Source organism: Amblyomma mixtum, chromosome 10 (assembly GCF_055824585.1).
Source record: "Amblyomma mixtum isolate Tamu chromosome 10, ASM5582458v1, whole genome shotgun sequence".
Taxonomy (NCBI): domain Eukaryota; kingdom Metazoa; phylum Arthropoda; class Arachnida; order Ixodida; family Ixodidae; genus Amblyomma; species Amblyomma mixtum.
The window spans coordinates 49,139,644-49,156,337 of NC_143021.1; the positions used below are offsets into that span (position 1 = coordinate 49,139,644).

Genomic DNA, 16,694 nt, shown 5'->3' on the forward strand with positions numbered 1-16,694 from the left:
CCGATGTATTAATGACCGGCTTCGTGAGCATCACTCCTCCCTGGGGTCCGGTGGCGGTGCAAACTTGCCTCGCCATTGCAATGAATGTGGCTGTTATCCTTTGTTCAGCAATGTCACCATTCTTGGTAGAGGCAAGGGGAAACAGGAGCGGGAAATACTGGAGGCATATCATATCGGATTGTTAGGCTCTGATTGTATAAGCACAACCTCGGTGCGCTTGCTTGAAAAAGAATTTGCTTTTTTAGGTCGTCCACGATAGATGGGATTTCTTGTCTTTGTCTCTTTTGCTCAGTGATTAGTGATGATGCTGCTGCGCATGTTCTGCTGGCCTTGCTCGGACCATGTATTTTCCAATAAACTTCAGTTGCTAGTCCAGTCGTTGTGGTGTGTACACTCTTCTTGTCCGTCGTCTTGTTTGACTGGTTTTTTCTCCGTTCACAGACGTTGCCCGCTCCCGCTTCACTAACCACAATTTGAGGTTTGTATGCGGCTGTCTCAGGGAATTTATGGAAAAAATTGTTTTCAATCGCTACCTCAGTTATTCAGTGTGCATGTGCTAGCGGTTTTCTAGTAATGTTTGCGACCTCATCATCACTGTGTCACGCGAAGCATCATCCCTACCCACGGATTGTGTTTCGGTTTCCTGTCTTGGACATTTAAAAATAGTTACACTCGCTATTTTGAAAAACGGTCTGTTGTGGCTGAGGGGGAGGACCTTTAAAAATATGATATGGCTGCCCACTGAAAATGGTCGACAGCCCTCGTTAGCATTTAAAATGTTGGCGTGCACCACGGCACACTTGGCGGTGCCGACTGCCGGAAAATTTGAATATGGCTCAAGTTATTGGTCTCCTGACAGTTTTCTGTTTCCTGCGAGGACAGCACGTTTGCAGCACTGAAAACTAAATGACAGAAATAGCGTAAACCCAACCTAATTCAGCGTGCTGCAGTAGCTGCAAGAACGAGCTGGTAATTTTCAGAGCTCTAAACACTGGGTGGGGCACTGAAGGTGGTGTTGATGTGCGGTACTTTACATATTTATTGATAGCAGGAGATGCACCACTGCCCCAGCTGTTTCACACACAGCCACCGGTGGAGACACGTGCCACGGTGGGCAGGTTATGACGATGTCACAAGGTCATGTGACGAATGGGAGTGTTAACATTGTTACTTGCGCTACACCATTGCCGGAGTGTTTTAAGAATTTTTGTTGTCGCCTACAAGATCCACTAACCTAGGTCGCTGGCACTTTCGACGGCAGAGGTAATAGAATGACCGAGGCAACTGTGGAGAACATGCTCGCTGACAACCTCTGTGGCACCTATAGTCCAATGCAGCCTCGTCAATCTTTTAACTTTTGAAGCCACACACTCAGCTGTAAATTTTTTAGTGCTAAGCGGGGGTCTCTGTCCTTGCAGCCATAGAGCAGGATAATTACGCTCCTTGAAAATTAATGTTTTTTTTTTGCCCAACCAGCATCGTAAACTGAGCAAAAAAAAAGGAAGAGTGCAGTTGCAACAGTTTGGCAGCACATTAAGACCTATGTGGGCAGTCGCAAAACGAGGAGGTATGCTCCTTCGCAGAACGTGCCAGTTCGTTGTGCGAGAGCTGGGTGGTGGCACAGAGAAGGATCCAAATATGGCCACACATTGCTACAGGTCAGCCTGGAGCAGTGCACCCAAAGCATGCATGTGGCACTTTTCAGCAGCGTCTCTCAAGACGGCCTGTTGCTTGCGTGAAAAGAGGCATTGTTGATGTCGTTCGTGCATTCCAGACACGTCTTTTTTTTTCTAGACATGCCTTTGCTGTGTTGCAGCTCCTGTGGAGTACCTGGTGGCCACCACAAAGCTCATCAATGGTCGAACATTCCTCCAGTCCCTCAACGAAGTGCTCAGCCCACCACCGCAGTGAATGAATAAACACTCTTGTTCTTGGCATCTCTTCTTGTCAGTGCCTGTCCTAGGAAATGCGCTCACATGGTTTTTCCGACAGGCTGTTAGTATCCTTACAGTAATCCAGGCCCTTTTGCTGCAATGTAACCCTATCTTCCAATATCCTTTCACGTTCTCCACAATATGCTATTTGCTCAGATGTACTTTTCCACCGGAAATAGAGGGGGGTCAACCCTCGCGTTATAATCGAATTCTACTTCGAGACAAAAACACACTGTGCCGTATTTACTCACATTTTGCTTGATGCTCATCGGCACCCAACTTCAGGAAACACAAAAAAGAAACAAAAAATCAGTGTAACACTTCGCAAATGGAAGCTGCAACCAGTGCATCACGTATCGGAGCAGCAGCGGCGGAGTAGTGACAAACTCATCTCCAGAGGCAGCACATCCAGACACATTGAGGCAGCGCGAAAGAGGCTCTACTTCCTCAACATCCGTAGCAGCAAAAAAGGCCCTCTGCTTGCTCTTCTCCTCCATGGAACTGTTCGGCAACATCCGAGTCTTGCCCTGCCGCACAAGTTTCCGACAGCGTTGCGTGTAATTTACCCGTGTCGCAAAGCCAGTTGCAACGGCCATCTATTTGAGATTCTCAATTACTACCTAACTTGAAGGAGTTGTGTCACTGCTAAACGGCAAGTAGGGAGGCTAGATCAGTAGGTGTGCCGACTGCCACGGGACAAAGCGTAGTTCCGCACGCCTCCGCCTCAACTGGCGCTGCTGGTCTCCTCTTCCTGGTGGCGCGTTGTCTGCTACTCATCGCAGTTGCATTTCGCTCACCCCTGTCTGGGCTGACAATGTTAATTTTGGGGCTGAATATCACTGGGCCTGAAACCGATATTTACCATTTGGCAACGAAACGCTAAAAGTGAGAGACAGCAGCTGCTTTATTTTCTTCTTTCCGTCTGCTCTAGAACAACGCAGTTCGCAACAGACCTGGTGCTTAATGGTAAAAATGAAGAAAAGACGCTTATAATAGCCAGCTTAAAACCGGTGAGGAAGAGGCCCGAACTTGCATTGCTTTACTGCTTTGGTGCTCTAAACTGCTTAGAAAATTCAAGTTAATGTCCACCATCTGGTCAGCAAGTAGCAGTCGACGACAGATTTTTCGGACTCTCTAGGGACCACGAAAACGACCGAAAAATCGGGCAGTCCGGAAAATCAAATTTCACCGAAAAAACCAGTGTGCTGGAGAAACGGCCAATTGTATTGCACACATTATAAAGCTCCTCATGACTAAATTTCGCCGCGCGACATACCGTATAAACGCGTATAAGGGCCGTACTTCTTGTTTTCCTGATTCGAGGGCCAATTTTTGTGGTGCGATGTGCGAAAATTTTTTTAAAAGTAAAAACACACCAACCACGGAATGAGCGACATTTATTCTATGTTCAATTGTCACTCGCGGAGTATTTCGACTCTTGAGCTGGTGCTGTGCTCTGGTGCACGCTCATCCCAAAAGAAGCCGCGCGGCATGTCCGCTGTCAACGCGCAGCCGTACCGAAATTCCATCAAATAGAGGAGCAGCTCTTCTTCCAGTTCGGTAAACTCGCACGGCTTGCCTCGGAAAGCGCGCTTTTTGCAGCTTGTGTTTCTCTTTTGGTCACCATCATCGGACGCACTTCTCGGCCACGCCGAATTTCCTGCCCGCCGCACGCTTACCGTGTTCGAGAGCTAACTCCCACCGTGTAGCTTAAGGTGCTTGCCCATCGCGCTAAAACGCGCTAACAACACGCCACAAAAGGCTGGAGCTGGCGATACCGATGTAAATAGCAGAAAATTGCGGCGGAGCATGGAGGAAGGAAAGAACTAAGGAGAGGCCCTGACGTCACTTTTTGTGAAGCCGCCCCGCAACCGGAAGTTGGCTCGGCTTTCCTCACTATCTTCTTTCTCCACCGAGCTACGGGGCGGGTGTCGCGCACGGCTCGCAAGCGCTTCGTAGTAAAAGAAAGGTAGAAAAAAAACCGCGCCGCTTGCCGCTACACTCCTACACCTCCCTCCCCGCAAACACGCACCTAGACACAGACCGGCGCACAGGTGCGGTGAACCTTTTCCGACGCCAGGCGAAGAAAGACGACATTGCGCGCCGCTTATATTTCAGCTCACCATCCTCCTCTGGCTACCGTACACCCGCTGTGTGGCCTTCGAAACGCAGCTCAGCATCGCCGAGAGCGGCTTCATGTTTCTGTGCTGTTTGGTGAGGTGCGAAAGTTCACTGATCAAAACAATCAACGCTTCTTCGCGTGTCGAGGCGCGGTTTCGGAGTGCCACCTTTTCGCGAGATTCATTTCAATGCATCGATCGCTCCGCGTAACGACACCAAGTTTGACGAACAAAATATCAAATGAGCGGTTATTTGCCGCATTTAAAAGCAATCCTAGATGCGTGCGTAACGTCACGACGCCAGGCATGTAGACTTTAATACGCAAGGCCGAACACACCGTGCCGAAAGCCCGTCCACCGCCACCGAGAAACACTCGGGCCCCTAGCAACAACGACGCTAACGACGCCGTACGCCGTTGCTAGTGGCCCGAGTTTTCTTAGCAACAACGACAACGTTGCTAGTGGCCCGACTTTTTAAGCCTAAATTTTGACGTCACTTCTGCCACATTCTTGCCAATGTATTGGGAATACGAAGGGCCTCTCCTTAGTTTTCCTTCCTCCATGCGGCGGAGAAAAAAGTTGTTGATGATGATGATCACGGTCTCGGGCGCCATCCATAGACGGCACTTAGAAGCTCCTGTGTGCGCGTGTGGCCTCCAAGATTAGCAAAAACTTTAGCACATCGCGGAGGCCACGGCGCACATCCTCCTTGATCCCACCCATAGAGTTTCTTACCTAGAGGGAAAGCTGGCGACCCTTCTGTGCATAGAGTTTCTTACTATTACCTAGAGGGAAAGCTGGCAGCCCGTCTATGGGAGTTTGCATGGCAACCCCTCGATACCATACCCTCGAGACAAGCGTTTGCGGGTAGGTAGGCTGGAAACGCTGATTGGTAAAAAAAATATGACGTCATACGCGTGACGTCATAGGTCACGTGATATTTAATGACGTCATGTTTGGTTAGGGAGGAGAAAAGTGTGGAGGAAATCACGTGGTTTTTCTCGATTGGGAGGCCATCTTACTCCGGCAGCTTAGCAACGGCGTTGTAGTTGCTGTTTACAAACCGGGCGATAGCAGACGGCCGCGGCATAGCATTTGAGGTGCGGCGTAGGCGTGCTTTCCTCAACTGCTCGAGTTTGTTTTTGATCGTGCTCACAGGCTGACGTTGGCGCCGTTCACTCATATCTCAGATGGAATTCGCCGCAAAACTCTCGTTGTTGCGTGCATTGATTTCAACGTGCTCGGCGACCACGATCGCACGGGCATTTCGTCTACTGCGTCACTGCTCGGAGCCGTCGGGAGACCGCCGCTGCATTCGCGCTGTTCGTTCACCAGTGATTCAATGCGGCGTGCGCTAGAGCGGTCGTCGGCGCATTGTGCGGACGTTTCGCGTCCTGTACGTGCAGTGTGTGTGTGCCATTCGCGCTCCCGTTTACATCGGCAGTGAAACCTCGTTGCTACCTGTGCGTGTTCTTGCAACGCTCCAGTGATTGCCACTGACGTCGGTATAACTGTCATTTTCGTTTTTCGACGATTGCGCTTCTTTGAGCGGCGGGGGCCATGACATGGGCGGAGAGCGATATTGTAAAGGAAGCAGCTGCGCTCGCTTTGCTCTTCTATACAGAAACTTTGTTACATGCCCGTTTGAAGCGTGTAACGTTTGAAGCGCCTAGCGAGAAATTTGCCTCTGGGACGTGCCGGGCTCAAGTGTATTCCTTCATATTGTAGCGTGCAACGCGAAATCGAACACCGGAGTACGAAAAACTGCGGCGGTTCCTGGTCCGAGCGCGCGAGCGAGAGCCAACAAACTTCTTTCTCTTCTAGTGCATGTATCAATATCGTGGACAATTCTGTGCTTTTGATCACGCACTATGTTTATACCGGTTTCCTGTAGCAGGTTTGCAATTGCTTTTCAAGCTGATGTCATATGGTCAAGAAGTGCGAAAAAGGCGGCGAAACTCTAACTGAATTTGGAGGCCTTTTCTCACATGCGTTTATTGTGCCCATGTCCTGTGATAGTGTTATTTGTCGTAAAAAGTACGTGGTGAAATGAGGATCCGCATGTGCGCTGAATTTCATTGATGCTTGTGGTGGTTATTGTGATCAGGAAAGTAAAAACAGCTAGCGCTAAATTTTACACAAACCACACAGAGAGACGGACAGCGCCCGTCCTGTCCATCTTTCTGTGTGGTTTGTGTAAAATTTATGCTGTTTTTACTTTCCTGAACATAATGTCACACAGCCCAGCAAAAGGGTCTGTGGTTATGTTGAAGAAAAATAATTTGATGCATTCATTACGTACCTTTCATTGCTGTATTGTCGATCACAAGTAAAGTGTGCTACTATGCATTGACATTACAAGATAGTATTTCATCAAGTAGAGAAAAGCGGAGCGTACAGCTGCAGCTCTGCACATTAAATATGAAACACAGCATTGAAATGAGGCACAACACCATGAAACTTATACTGCAGCCACTGGGGACTCCTATACTTCTAGAAGTCTAGCTGAAAAGCTACGGTCATATATATTTTGCACAATACTAGATCTGTGGATGTGAAACATATGCGATGTTGCCATGCTACATAGGGTGGATTTACGGAGGGGGCAGTCACATTTTAAATGTGTATTTTCTGAAATTTTTTAATTGAGAAAAAGGTGTTCAGAATGGTTGTCCTATGTAAAATTTCAGTCTTTTGGAGGGAAGCGACGCCCCCCACCCCCATCCATAAATCCTCCCCTGCCGTCTACAATATGCACTTTGGCCCTCTCCGTTTCTGTCGCCTCTATGAATGGCTTTTGAAGTTGTGAATCAAAAGTCATTGTTGCACGGCCACCATTACAACACGTTATGATACTACATTTTGTGTTCAGGGTCAAGAACTCAAACTTATTAGTATATTTGCCCATCCTCACTGCTGTATGAGAAAGCATTCCTTGCATGGCCATCCGCACGAAAACATGCAATGAATATAAGTATGGTATTCAACACCAACAAAAAAATACTGCAGAATTTTTCTAATCCTCACTGCTGCAACAGAAGGCACTGTTGACACTGCCAGCTTCCAAAACATACACAATGGAGGCAGATTGCAACATTCAGCGACAAGAGCTGCAATAAAAGGCAGGTTGAACTCTAAGGTGGGGTGCGGTTATGCATGGCAGCATTGTACGACGCAGTACGAAGCAGTAACTGGAAGTAGCCGCCTGTCTGACACGGGTATTTCCGCTTTATTAACTTTTCCGCTGACGAACACCAACATAGGGCACCCTAAACCGGCAAGCAGCCAAGCGCCACTCGCGCGGGGGCCTGCGCCCATGCGGTAGCATGCTCCTTCGTTGGCTTTGAAACGCGCGCGCAATCGGCGCGGCGGCGAAATGTAAACAGAAGCCCGCCGGAGTAAGATGGAGCCGAGCTTGTTTCCGGCTTCACAAAATGTCACGTGACGGCCTCTCTTTTTTTTTCTTCCTCCATGCATGGAGGTAAAAAAACTCCATGGTGAGCATGGAGGAATGATGGTGAGAGACTATTTCCCATGATGCTTTGGTTTTTGCTCTTTTTGCCATTCGACGGCAGCGCCGCGCGTGGCCGACCGCTTTTTTTTTTTTTCTCTCTATCGCCTTCCGTCGAGATCGAACCGCTGTGTCCTTTGCACTACAAGCCATCTATCCGCGTCGTTTGACGCAGCCGTGGCCGCTGTTTTGGTGTGCCATGAGATTGGCGTGGTTGCGGCCAGTGGGCAGCGCTTGGGCCCAGCCGTCGCGGCGCGTCACTGGCGAGGCTGCCGCCCTACGCTGCTACGTGAACGACATGGTGCTGCGGTTCCGCGTTGCCCTGCGCGTCCTGCTCTGGCCCCGGGGGGGCCGAGCGGCCGTGCGCCCCCGCCGTCAGCTGCTGCAGCGTTGGTGGGGGTGCCGGCAGTCGCCGGCGGCCGAACTGCGCAGGCGGGCCGGCCGTGAGCTGTTCGCAGGCGCGCGACTTCCCCTCATGGGCCTCACGGGCGTCTGCCTCGTCACTCGGCCGTCGCTGGTCAGCCGCCAAGAGGAGCTGGAGAGCATCTGCGTCGCGCTGCGGGTAGGGATTATATATCCTCCTCCTCCCGATGACTCACCCTTAGTTACTGAGGTTTCTTGCGCACCACCGTGGTTTCTGTCTCGGCCAGAGTCGCTTCTGAACTGGTAACAGTGCGGCGAGCTTTATTTCTGCAACAGCAGTGTGCTGTGTTGCACACTTTTCCCCTCGGTTGCAGCTGAGAAAGGCAGGAACAAGCAGCAGGACTGATCACGGCAAAATCCCCGAGGCAAATGGAGGCGTTATTATGGGAATAACTTGAAATGGCAGCTCAAAAGATGTGCAGTGCGGTGATGGAAGCAGCACGACTGCCTGAGGTGGAAACGAACCCAGCTTTGTTTATCAGGTATGTTTCACAGTGAGATCAGGGTGCAAGCAATGGTGGCATTCATGTATGGAACAGCCGCACTGATAAGTGGGGCATTAATGTTACGATTTTATGTAACAGGTGGTGTGCAGTTCATGTGTGCCATTGAAATTGTTTTCCACAGACTGATGAAGCGTGGTACAGCTTCATGTTCTGCACTACAATTGATACTGCTGTTCCCTCCACGTTAGTGCTCTTTGCAGACGACCGTTGTTTACAGGCAGACAGTCAACCCTGATGGTAGTGTTGCTTGATACTTGTCATTTGTGCAAACTTACAGAACTAAACGCTTGTATTACCTGCATCATCAGAATTAGTTGGTAATTCGTTTATTCTTTTTTTGAGCAAGTGCATTCATGCAATAACTAGCAAGGCGTGAAAAGCACTTGGTTCTACCAGCCACGGTGCAAGAAAATATTTAGGTGCTGACACTGCGCCCGGCGGCATGGCCAGATCTTGTTCGCTCTTCCTTATGCTTCTCTTGAATGCAGACAGATGGCGCCAGGCGATGGGGTCTTGTCTGGTCGCCGAGTTGCGGGCGGCCGTAATGCAGGTGTTGTGCGATCGTTTGGTGCCGTGGCCTGTATATGCGCTTTGTTAAGTTCGGCAAGGCGTAGGAGGATTTGAAATGCTGCCGACATAGAATAATTTTGGGCATGGGACTGCATGAATGGGTGGAACAGCAGCGAGGACGGGGCCCTGCGATCTTTCCAAGCTCATCATCGAAATGCGTTGATTGCAAAGTTTTTCTCATTCATCCGCAAGAACTGAGGCCCCCAGGTGGTCGAAATTTCCGGAGCCCTCCACTACGGCGTCTCTCATAGCCTCAGTCGCTTTGGGACGTTAAACCCCATAAACCAAACCTATACTGACTCTTAAATATAAACGGTCAGCCGCAACGCGTACGCTCCCACATTTAGGTCAGATCGCCTGTGCGTACATTCAGACATTGCTTGAGCAGTGTAATCCGCTGTGACATGATGCCCGCTGTTTTTAGAGAACGTGCTTAACTTTGCCCAACTGGAGTTTTTTTAAAGGGACTGTGCAACGAATTTAAAGTCACTTGTAAACGCTTTCAATGCTTAGAAATGATGCTAAGAAGCATTCACATCAAGTATGAGTCTTCAGAACTGAGCCGGCAATTTGTTATGAATTTTTAAAAACCGTGTTCTTTAAAATTCGTGGGTCGATTGGTGTCTTCGTAGTGACCAATTCTGTGACAAAAATCAGGAAAATAGACGTCACTAGTCCTGTGACGTCGGCAGGCCACCACACGCTGTTATTCGCTGGAGCCACGGCAGCCACGACGTCACGGGCACACTTCTGGTAGCCGTGAAAATCGTCTGCTCGTGCCGCTTCGCGACCCCCTTGAGCAAACGCGAGCCAGGGCATTGCCTTCGCCCATATGGTTTCAATTTACCTCTGCCGCCTCTTTCTGTCGGGAGTTCGGGAGCTACTCGCAGTGTCGAAGAGAGACTGGAGAGATGCTGCCGACGTTGCTGTTGGGGTGCTGGGTGCTACAACCAGAAGTTGCAAACCGAATGTCAGCGATTGACGTATTCATGGGCGGGGCCCAGTTCCAGAGCTGTTAATTTTTTTCTGGTGCCCTGCGTGTTCGAGTTGAGGGGGGAGAGGAGGAGCGTAATTTTCAATCGTCTGTAACTTCGTTGTTATTGATGCTAGCTCACAAATTCTTGCGCTAGGGGGACGAGTGATGGAATGCCTATCTGTCATCTGCTTTACGCAATCTCAATTAATTTATTGCATAGTCCCTTTAATGTGCAGAGAAACCTCAAGGCCGTTTCCGCATTCCACCCGTTAGATTGCTTCTGCAGCCAGGAATAATAGAACCCGCACTCTTGTGCATTGCGGCACGCCTCAAGCGTTTTACGAATGAGCATAGGGACCGAAAGGACATCAGTTGTGCATTTACGACGTTTTAATGGCAAGTGCAGTGCATGTTTAGCTACGCAGCATGAAAGTAGTTAGGGGAAATTCCCCTGGTGTTACCTCTGCCAAGCTCATCTTTTACGCCGACACCGACAATGCTTGGGCTGTGTTGTTCCCTTGTGAGGAGATGGCGCCACCCAGCGTCGGTTGTGGGGAGCCGAAGGTGACGAAGCACGGATAGCGGAGGAGTACGGCGCAGCGGGTGGAAGAGGAAGGAGGAGGAGAGAGCTGGTTCCCCCGAGTTTCCAGGCTTGGACCCCTCTGCCAGGTACGTCCGAGCTCCCAGACCCAGACACCAGACCGCCGTCGACAGCCTGGAACCAGCAGACTTCGGGGCCACTGTTTCCGGTGTGCCGTACTTGTTCGGGAAGTGTTCGAGCGTGGCCCGCCTCCAGCACAGCTGCCATGGAAGGTGCCCTGGGGTCCCGCAGCCATCACGCAGCGCCAATGATGCCCGCTGTCTTCTACTCCATCTCTCATCGCGGGTAGGAGCAGAACTCTACTGACGGCGCCTCAACTCCTCGTTCGACGCACCAGCGGGCGAAGCACACACCAGACGCTAGCACTCAAGTGGACTTTTCTTTCCTCTTGAGTTTATCGGGTTTCTTTCGCGTGTGCTTTATGTCTTCTGCTGTGTGTATTAGTGAGCTTTTGCTTTAAAACCCGAATTAGTTTTTTTTTCCCAAACCGCCTGGTCTGTTCCTCTCACCTTGCCGCGGAAGGTAGAGACGTTCCCTGCAATCTTTCACCTGCTCACAATCCTCAAAGGGAAGACCTGCGTGTCTGGTGGGTGTCAGTTAGGAGTAATTCCAGTGACTTGTTGACCTCAATAATGTTGGGCCACGAAAATCTCCACAGAGCATTCTTGGGTGCTGCAAATTGTGCAGCTGCATATTTGTTATAAATATTACTGGCATGTTCTCGTTACCGGCGTGTCTTGTGCCTTCCATACCACCACGTTTTGTGGCACCAAATTGTACAGCGGGAGGGGATCACCGAAGGAAATGAAATGCTCCGCTGCCACGGCGTGTCGCATCTGTGGTTTGTTGTCTCTGTAGATGCTTCTTCAAAAAGGGGCTTCCTCCACACAGAGAGCCCAGACCGCCATTAGTAGCTCCAATTCTTTCATTCGCTTACCTCGTGCCCTCCAGAATGTTAAGCCCGAGGATACCTAATGACCGGGAAGCTCGACTACTGAGTTGGAGGGTTGAATGCCGGTTGCGGCGCCCGGGAAACAACACGAAAGGTGCCCTGCTGTGTGATGCGAAGAATCCGATGTAGTCTAAATTTGGAGCCCTCCAATGCGGCATCCATTTATACCATTTGTCGCTTCTGGAAGTCAAACGGCACAATTGGCATTTTTTGTTCAATTGAGGCCTGAATAGCCATTCTGTGGAACAAAGTTATTACTACAAGTATGCCCTTTCTGAGAGATATGATTGCGTATTTTCTCTAGATTATGCACAAAACACAATTAATCGCAACTCGCTGGGCTACTTTTGTGTAGTCTAGAGGCAAGACCGTGACAGCAATCTTGATCACTGCAACCGTCTATTTGGACGATGCACTGAGTAATGGAACCTTCGCCATCTAGGTTGAACACAGCTTGGACTGCTTCTTCTTTTCTGGAGACTGCTGATGCTGACGTAATAGTGGAATTTTTCCTTGTGATCAATACATGGGAAGTCACCGTGTAGGTATGAATCACGGCATCTGTGGTGTCCCAGTCTACATATTCAACAAAAAACAGCTCTGTATGCTTCAGAAGATAAAATATGTTCAGGTTGGGATGACCTCCTCTTGCCTTCGTATTTCTGAGAGCTGATTCAGCAAAAGAGTTATTTTTGACGCTGAAGGCCGATGAGCAAGTAGAGCAGCTGGCTACTTTTCACATTCTTTTTTGCACAACAAACCGGTGACATAGTAAAGAGTGCAGTCCGTAACTCTGTCCGATTTGGAATGGAAAACACTGAAAAACACAGCCGTAAACGGCACCGAAAGCCGCTCCGCAAGTGAAGCGAATGGGCCCCAGGGATGAACCCATCCTTAATGGACTCCGCTCCGCTACGCATGCACTGGAGGGCGAACAAGCGCGCTCTCCTCCTCTCCTGTGGCAGTCAGTGCCAACACGTAAATTAGAATGTGCTACCAGTGGAGTGTATTGTTTTTACAGTGGCATGCGGAGAGGAATGCACTGTAAGGAATGCCAGAAATCAGCGCTCTTGCTTGTGACAAGCACATCTGGAAGCCAACATAGGGATCGCAGTGCTTCTTGTTGCATTTGCTGGTCTGGCCTGCGTTGATGCGCACTCTTAACGGTATGTGGCTGCTGTACGGAGGCTGTTGCGTCCCTCGGGTGATGTGGAGGATAATTCTGCCGGCTTGCTTGTTCCCACAGGTTTGGCGATAATTGTAGGTGGAAATTTACTACAACGCCAGACCAAAAGAAATGAGACTGGGCTGCCAGCATGCTTTTTGATTTGTCATGGATGATGATTTCACATTTTCTACCACTGTCCTTTGCGAGACGGTCTTGATTGCTACCAACAGCAAATCTTGTTTTGTTGTTGGTGCAGAATTTGAGTGTCTCTCTGAGCCAGCCATGTTCTCCATCCAAGTGTACTGCCACCTCTGTGCGAAATTTTAGTGACAAGTGTTCTTGGATTTTATCGGTATGCAGTATGGCATGGAGTGTGCTTAAGTTCCGTGTTGAGTGCTGTGAATGGCACACCAAGCTTCACCTGAGCTCCGCTGGGTCAAAGCCAAGTGGTGCCTATGCTGCTTCCCATGTGTCATCCCGCAAGTACAGTGTCTGGGGGCTGTAATGGAGGCGGCAAAAGTACTCGCTTGCCGCGCAGTGACCCCACCATTGCACCAAATCAGACAAGCTCCTGATTAGACTGCTCCAATCTCGTTGCTTTCCAAATGGATGGACAATTAAGGCAGACATCATAAGGTCCACTGAATGAGCCAACAGAGCATAGCCGTGGCTGATTGGCTCCATCTACATTCCAGTGAGGGCACCTTTAAAACCGTGCCTTTTCACTCGTGAAGAGAGGGCTCCATCGCTAAGTTGCTGCAGGGCCATTTTGGAGCTGTTCTGGTTTGACGCTCCTGTCGGTGGGCACGCATTGGTGGAAATGGGAAAAATGGTCACTGTTGCACATTTCAGCACCAGATCACAAATGTGTAGTCCTTAAAATTTACAGCATTGAAAGCAGTTCTTGTCAGTTTTGTTCTGTTCTTTTGGTCCAACTTTGGATATTGGGACATTTTTTCCACTGCCCTGAAATTCGAGTTGACGAGCTTGTCGTACGCAAGTCAAATGAAAGTAAGCCAACCTACCTCGCGTAATAATGGCTCAGTCCATTATCTGCGAGGCATGCGTCTAGCTCACAGGCATCTCTCATTTACGAATGTGACACGCAGGTGTGGGGATAAATGTCCTTTAATGCTCTCGTACACTGGATGATTGAACACAGTTGCGTGATGCAATGGATCCTCCTAAAGTTGAACAGGGTGGTGTCGTGAGGTTTTTGTCAGCTGAAGGTGTTTCCCAACAAGAAATTAGTTGCCGTATAGTGCTCAGCACTGCATCTCATTGGCCACTGTGAAGCGTTGGAGCAAACGGTTCAAAGAAGGGCGTGAAAGTTTCAAAGACGATCCAAGATCCAGTCCCAGTCTGCGCTGTTCCGAGCAGAAAAGTCCGCGTTGACCTCGAGAAGAATGGCTATCCTCGACAACTGCTGCTCAATGAACAACGTCGCTCTCTGCAACCTGCCAAACTCCCACTCATCGGACAACAGAAGCACGCGAGCGTTCCTTACGCCCGGGGGACAAGTGAGGCTCTGGCACGGATATTTTCAAAATACGACGTGCGCATTGCGCACGTGCCGTCCAGCAAGCTGAAGCAACAGCTCTGTCGCATAAAAGACCGTCTGGAGCGCCCACGTTTCCCCGGAGTGGTGTACAAAATCCCCTGCAAAAACTGCGGTGCATCATGCATTGGCGAATCAGCCGATTTCAAAACAAGATTAAGAGAACACAAGAACAACGTCAACAAATCTCACACCTCATCCAACTCGCTGGCAGAGCATGCTCAAGAAATGAACCACACCATTGACAGGGAGAACGCCGCAATCTGAGATACCATGAAACCCACATCGTCGCAACTGCTTTTAGAATCTTTTTATATACAGACCACGGATCATGTCATTACCAGGACGAAGGGTAATCTCCCGGATAACTACGCCCACTCACTGCGCTGTCAAGTGCGCACATAAGAAGCGGCCCATTGTGTCCATTGTGAACAAGGGACCCGTAGGGGTTCCGAAACGTCGAGTTTTAAAAACCATCTTTGGCGAGTGTATGTTTTATTTTACCACTACGATCCAAGACCGGGCCAAAGGCACCGTGCAGTCACCCTGAACACAACTGCAAAGCTTGATGAGCTGATTAGACAAGAACGAAGGATAAGCATCGATGAACTGGCAGAGCTTGTGAACATCAGTCACGGATCGGTTATCAGCTCTTGTGTGCACAGGGGATGCCCAAGACGACCGCCAGAAGACGGGGAGGTTCGGCGCTGCCTCGACTGAAACACGAGAGCAAAGCTTGTAGCGGAAACAATCGAATTCACCGCTTCCAAAGAAAGCAAAGGCCGTTATTTCCGCCGGAAAGGTGCTGTTGACTGTTTTTTCCGATGGTCAGGGGCCATTACTGATCGAATTTGCTAACCCTGGAGAGACTATCAATCATTTCCGATATTGTGAAACACTGGATTGGCTGCGTGTCGCAATCAAGAACAAACGATGTGGAAAATTGACGAGTGGGGTCATCTTGCTCTACGACAATTTCCGTCCCCACGTCGCTGATGTGGTTAACACAAAACTGGCAAAGTTCAAGTGGGAAACGCTGCAACATCCATCATACAGCCCAGACCTGTTGCCTCGCGACTTTCACATTTCCGGGCAATTCAAACAGCTCAAGGGAACTCGGGTGATGACAGGAAAGAGTCAATTACAGACTTTTTGCAGCAGCAACCCAAGGAGTTTTATGCGACCTTGTTAATCAGTGGGGCAAATGTGTAAATGCTCGTGGAGACTACTTTTAAATAAAGTACCCAGTTTCATATATTCGCATTAGCTCACTTTAATTTTACTAGGCCTACAGTAGTGTTGATCCATGCTAAAAAAATTGACATGTAACTTGGGCAGCCTTGCAGTGAGCCAGGGCAATGCTGTAGGAACATTTGTTCCTGCTTTCTGTGTCACATGCATCCCATGCGGTCGTGTTCGCGATGAAGACTTCCTTGGTTGCTACCTGTCCCACATCTCGTGTGCCATGCCAGTGTTTGTTATCATCACAGCTGCACTGTTTCACTTGTGGTTCAGGGCCATTTGTTTAGTGCAAGCTTTGTGTGCAACACAGGCACTGGTCAGAACTGGCCTGGCCTAAGGAGGTGTAACTGCTTTTGAGTGAGGCATGCACTCCAAGAAAGTGTGACTGAACTGCTTTCATGTGGGGTAGATATAGTAAAGCTTCGTAAAAACCCACTGCGGTGGCTCAGTGGTTACGGCACTTGCCTGCTGACCCGAAAGCATGGGTTTGATCCCGGCCGCGGCAGCCAAATTTTGATGAAGGCGAAATTCTTGAGGCCCGTGTGCTGTGCGATGTCAGTGCACGTTAAAGAACCCCAGGTGGTCGAAATTTCTGGAGCCCTCCACTACGGCGTCCCTTGTAGCCTGAGTCGCTTTGGGACGTTAAATGCTAATAAATCAAATCAAAGCTTTCTAAAGAAAAGTGAAGAGCTACCATTCATTAAAGTATGCATAGTGCATCTGTGGGCTGTTCAACTAAACATTGTGTGATGCATTTCGCAAAGGTGTCCTCTGTTCAATCGTATAGTCGGGTTCCTACCCCCCACCTTTTTTATCCATCGCCACCTGGCTCGACTGGCTTGGCGCTGAAGGGGAGGGAGAACAGCGACTTCTGGTCGCCCAGGCAGTCGACATGCTCGGCCTGTAAATTATGGCCGAATAAAGGTCTTCTACTACTACTAGCGTAAAACCCCTCAGGTGTGTGTGCCTAGTACTTCCAATCCTAAAAGGTTCTGGCATTGAAGCTAAGAGGTTTGGGCACTGCATGCTCCAGAGTAAGCCAGTGCCAGTCCTAAGTGGACGCATCCAGAGTGCCCCCCACTGCATTCCACCAGTGTGGAGTCCTGCAGTAGTGTTGCTCACTCACTCCCCGA

General features: G+C 49.6%; 2 protein-coding genes across 10 annotated transcripts in view; both read left to right on the plus strand.

Annotated features, from left to right (window-relative positions):
• Positions 1 to 1,937, plus strand: part of LOC149325734 (vacuolar protein sorting-associated protein 33A-like) — a 98,201-nt gene extending 96,264 nt beyond the window's left edge. For 4 of the 8 annotated variants that reach the window (XM_089563334.1, XM_089563333.1, XM_089563337.1 and 1 more), the window contains 2 exons: positions 442 to 478; positions 1,817 to 1,937. In XM_089563334.1, the coding sequence (XP_089419460.1) occupies positions 442 to 478; positions 1,817 to 1,919 (140 nt within the window). In that variant the 3' untranslated portion in view covers positions 1,920 to 1,937. Of the gene's footprint in view, positions 1 to 441; positions 479 to 1,794 lie in introns of all 8 variants that reach the window. The other 4 variants (XM_089563336.1, XM_089563339.1, XM_089563338.1 and 1 more) reach the window with 2 other exon arrangements.
• A 5,700-nt stretch (positions 1,938 to 7,637) lies between these two features.
• Pink1 (PTEN-induced putative kinase 1) overlaps positions 7,638 to 16,694 on the plus strand; it is a 47,770-nt gene continuing 38,713 nt past the window's right edge. Inside the window, exon 1 of one of the 2 annotated variants that reach the window (XM_089563912.1) lies at positions 7,638 to 8,127. In XM_089563912.1, coding sequence (XP_089420038.1) covers positions 7,765 to 8,127 — 363 coding nt within the window. In that variant the 5' untranslated portion in view covers positions 7,638 to 7,764. The remainder of the gene's footprint in view (positions 8,128 to 16,694) is intronic. The other variant, XM_089563913.1, reaches the window with a different exon arrangement.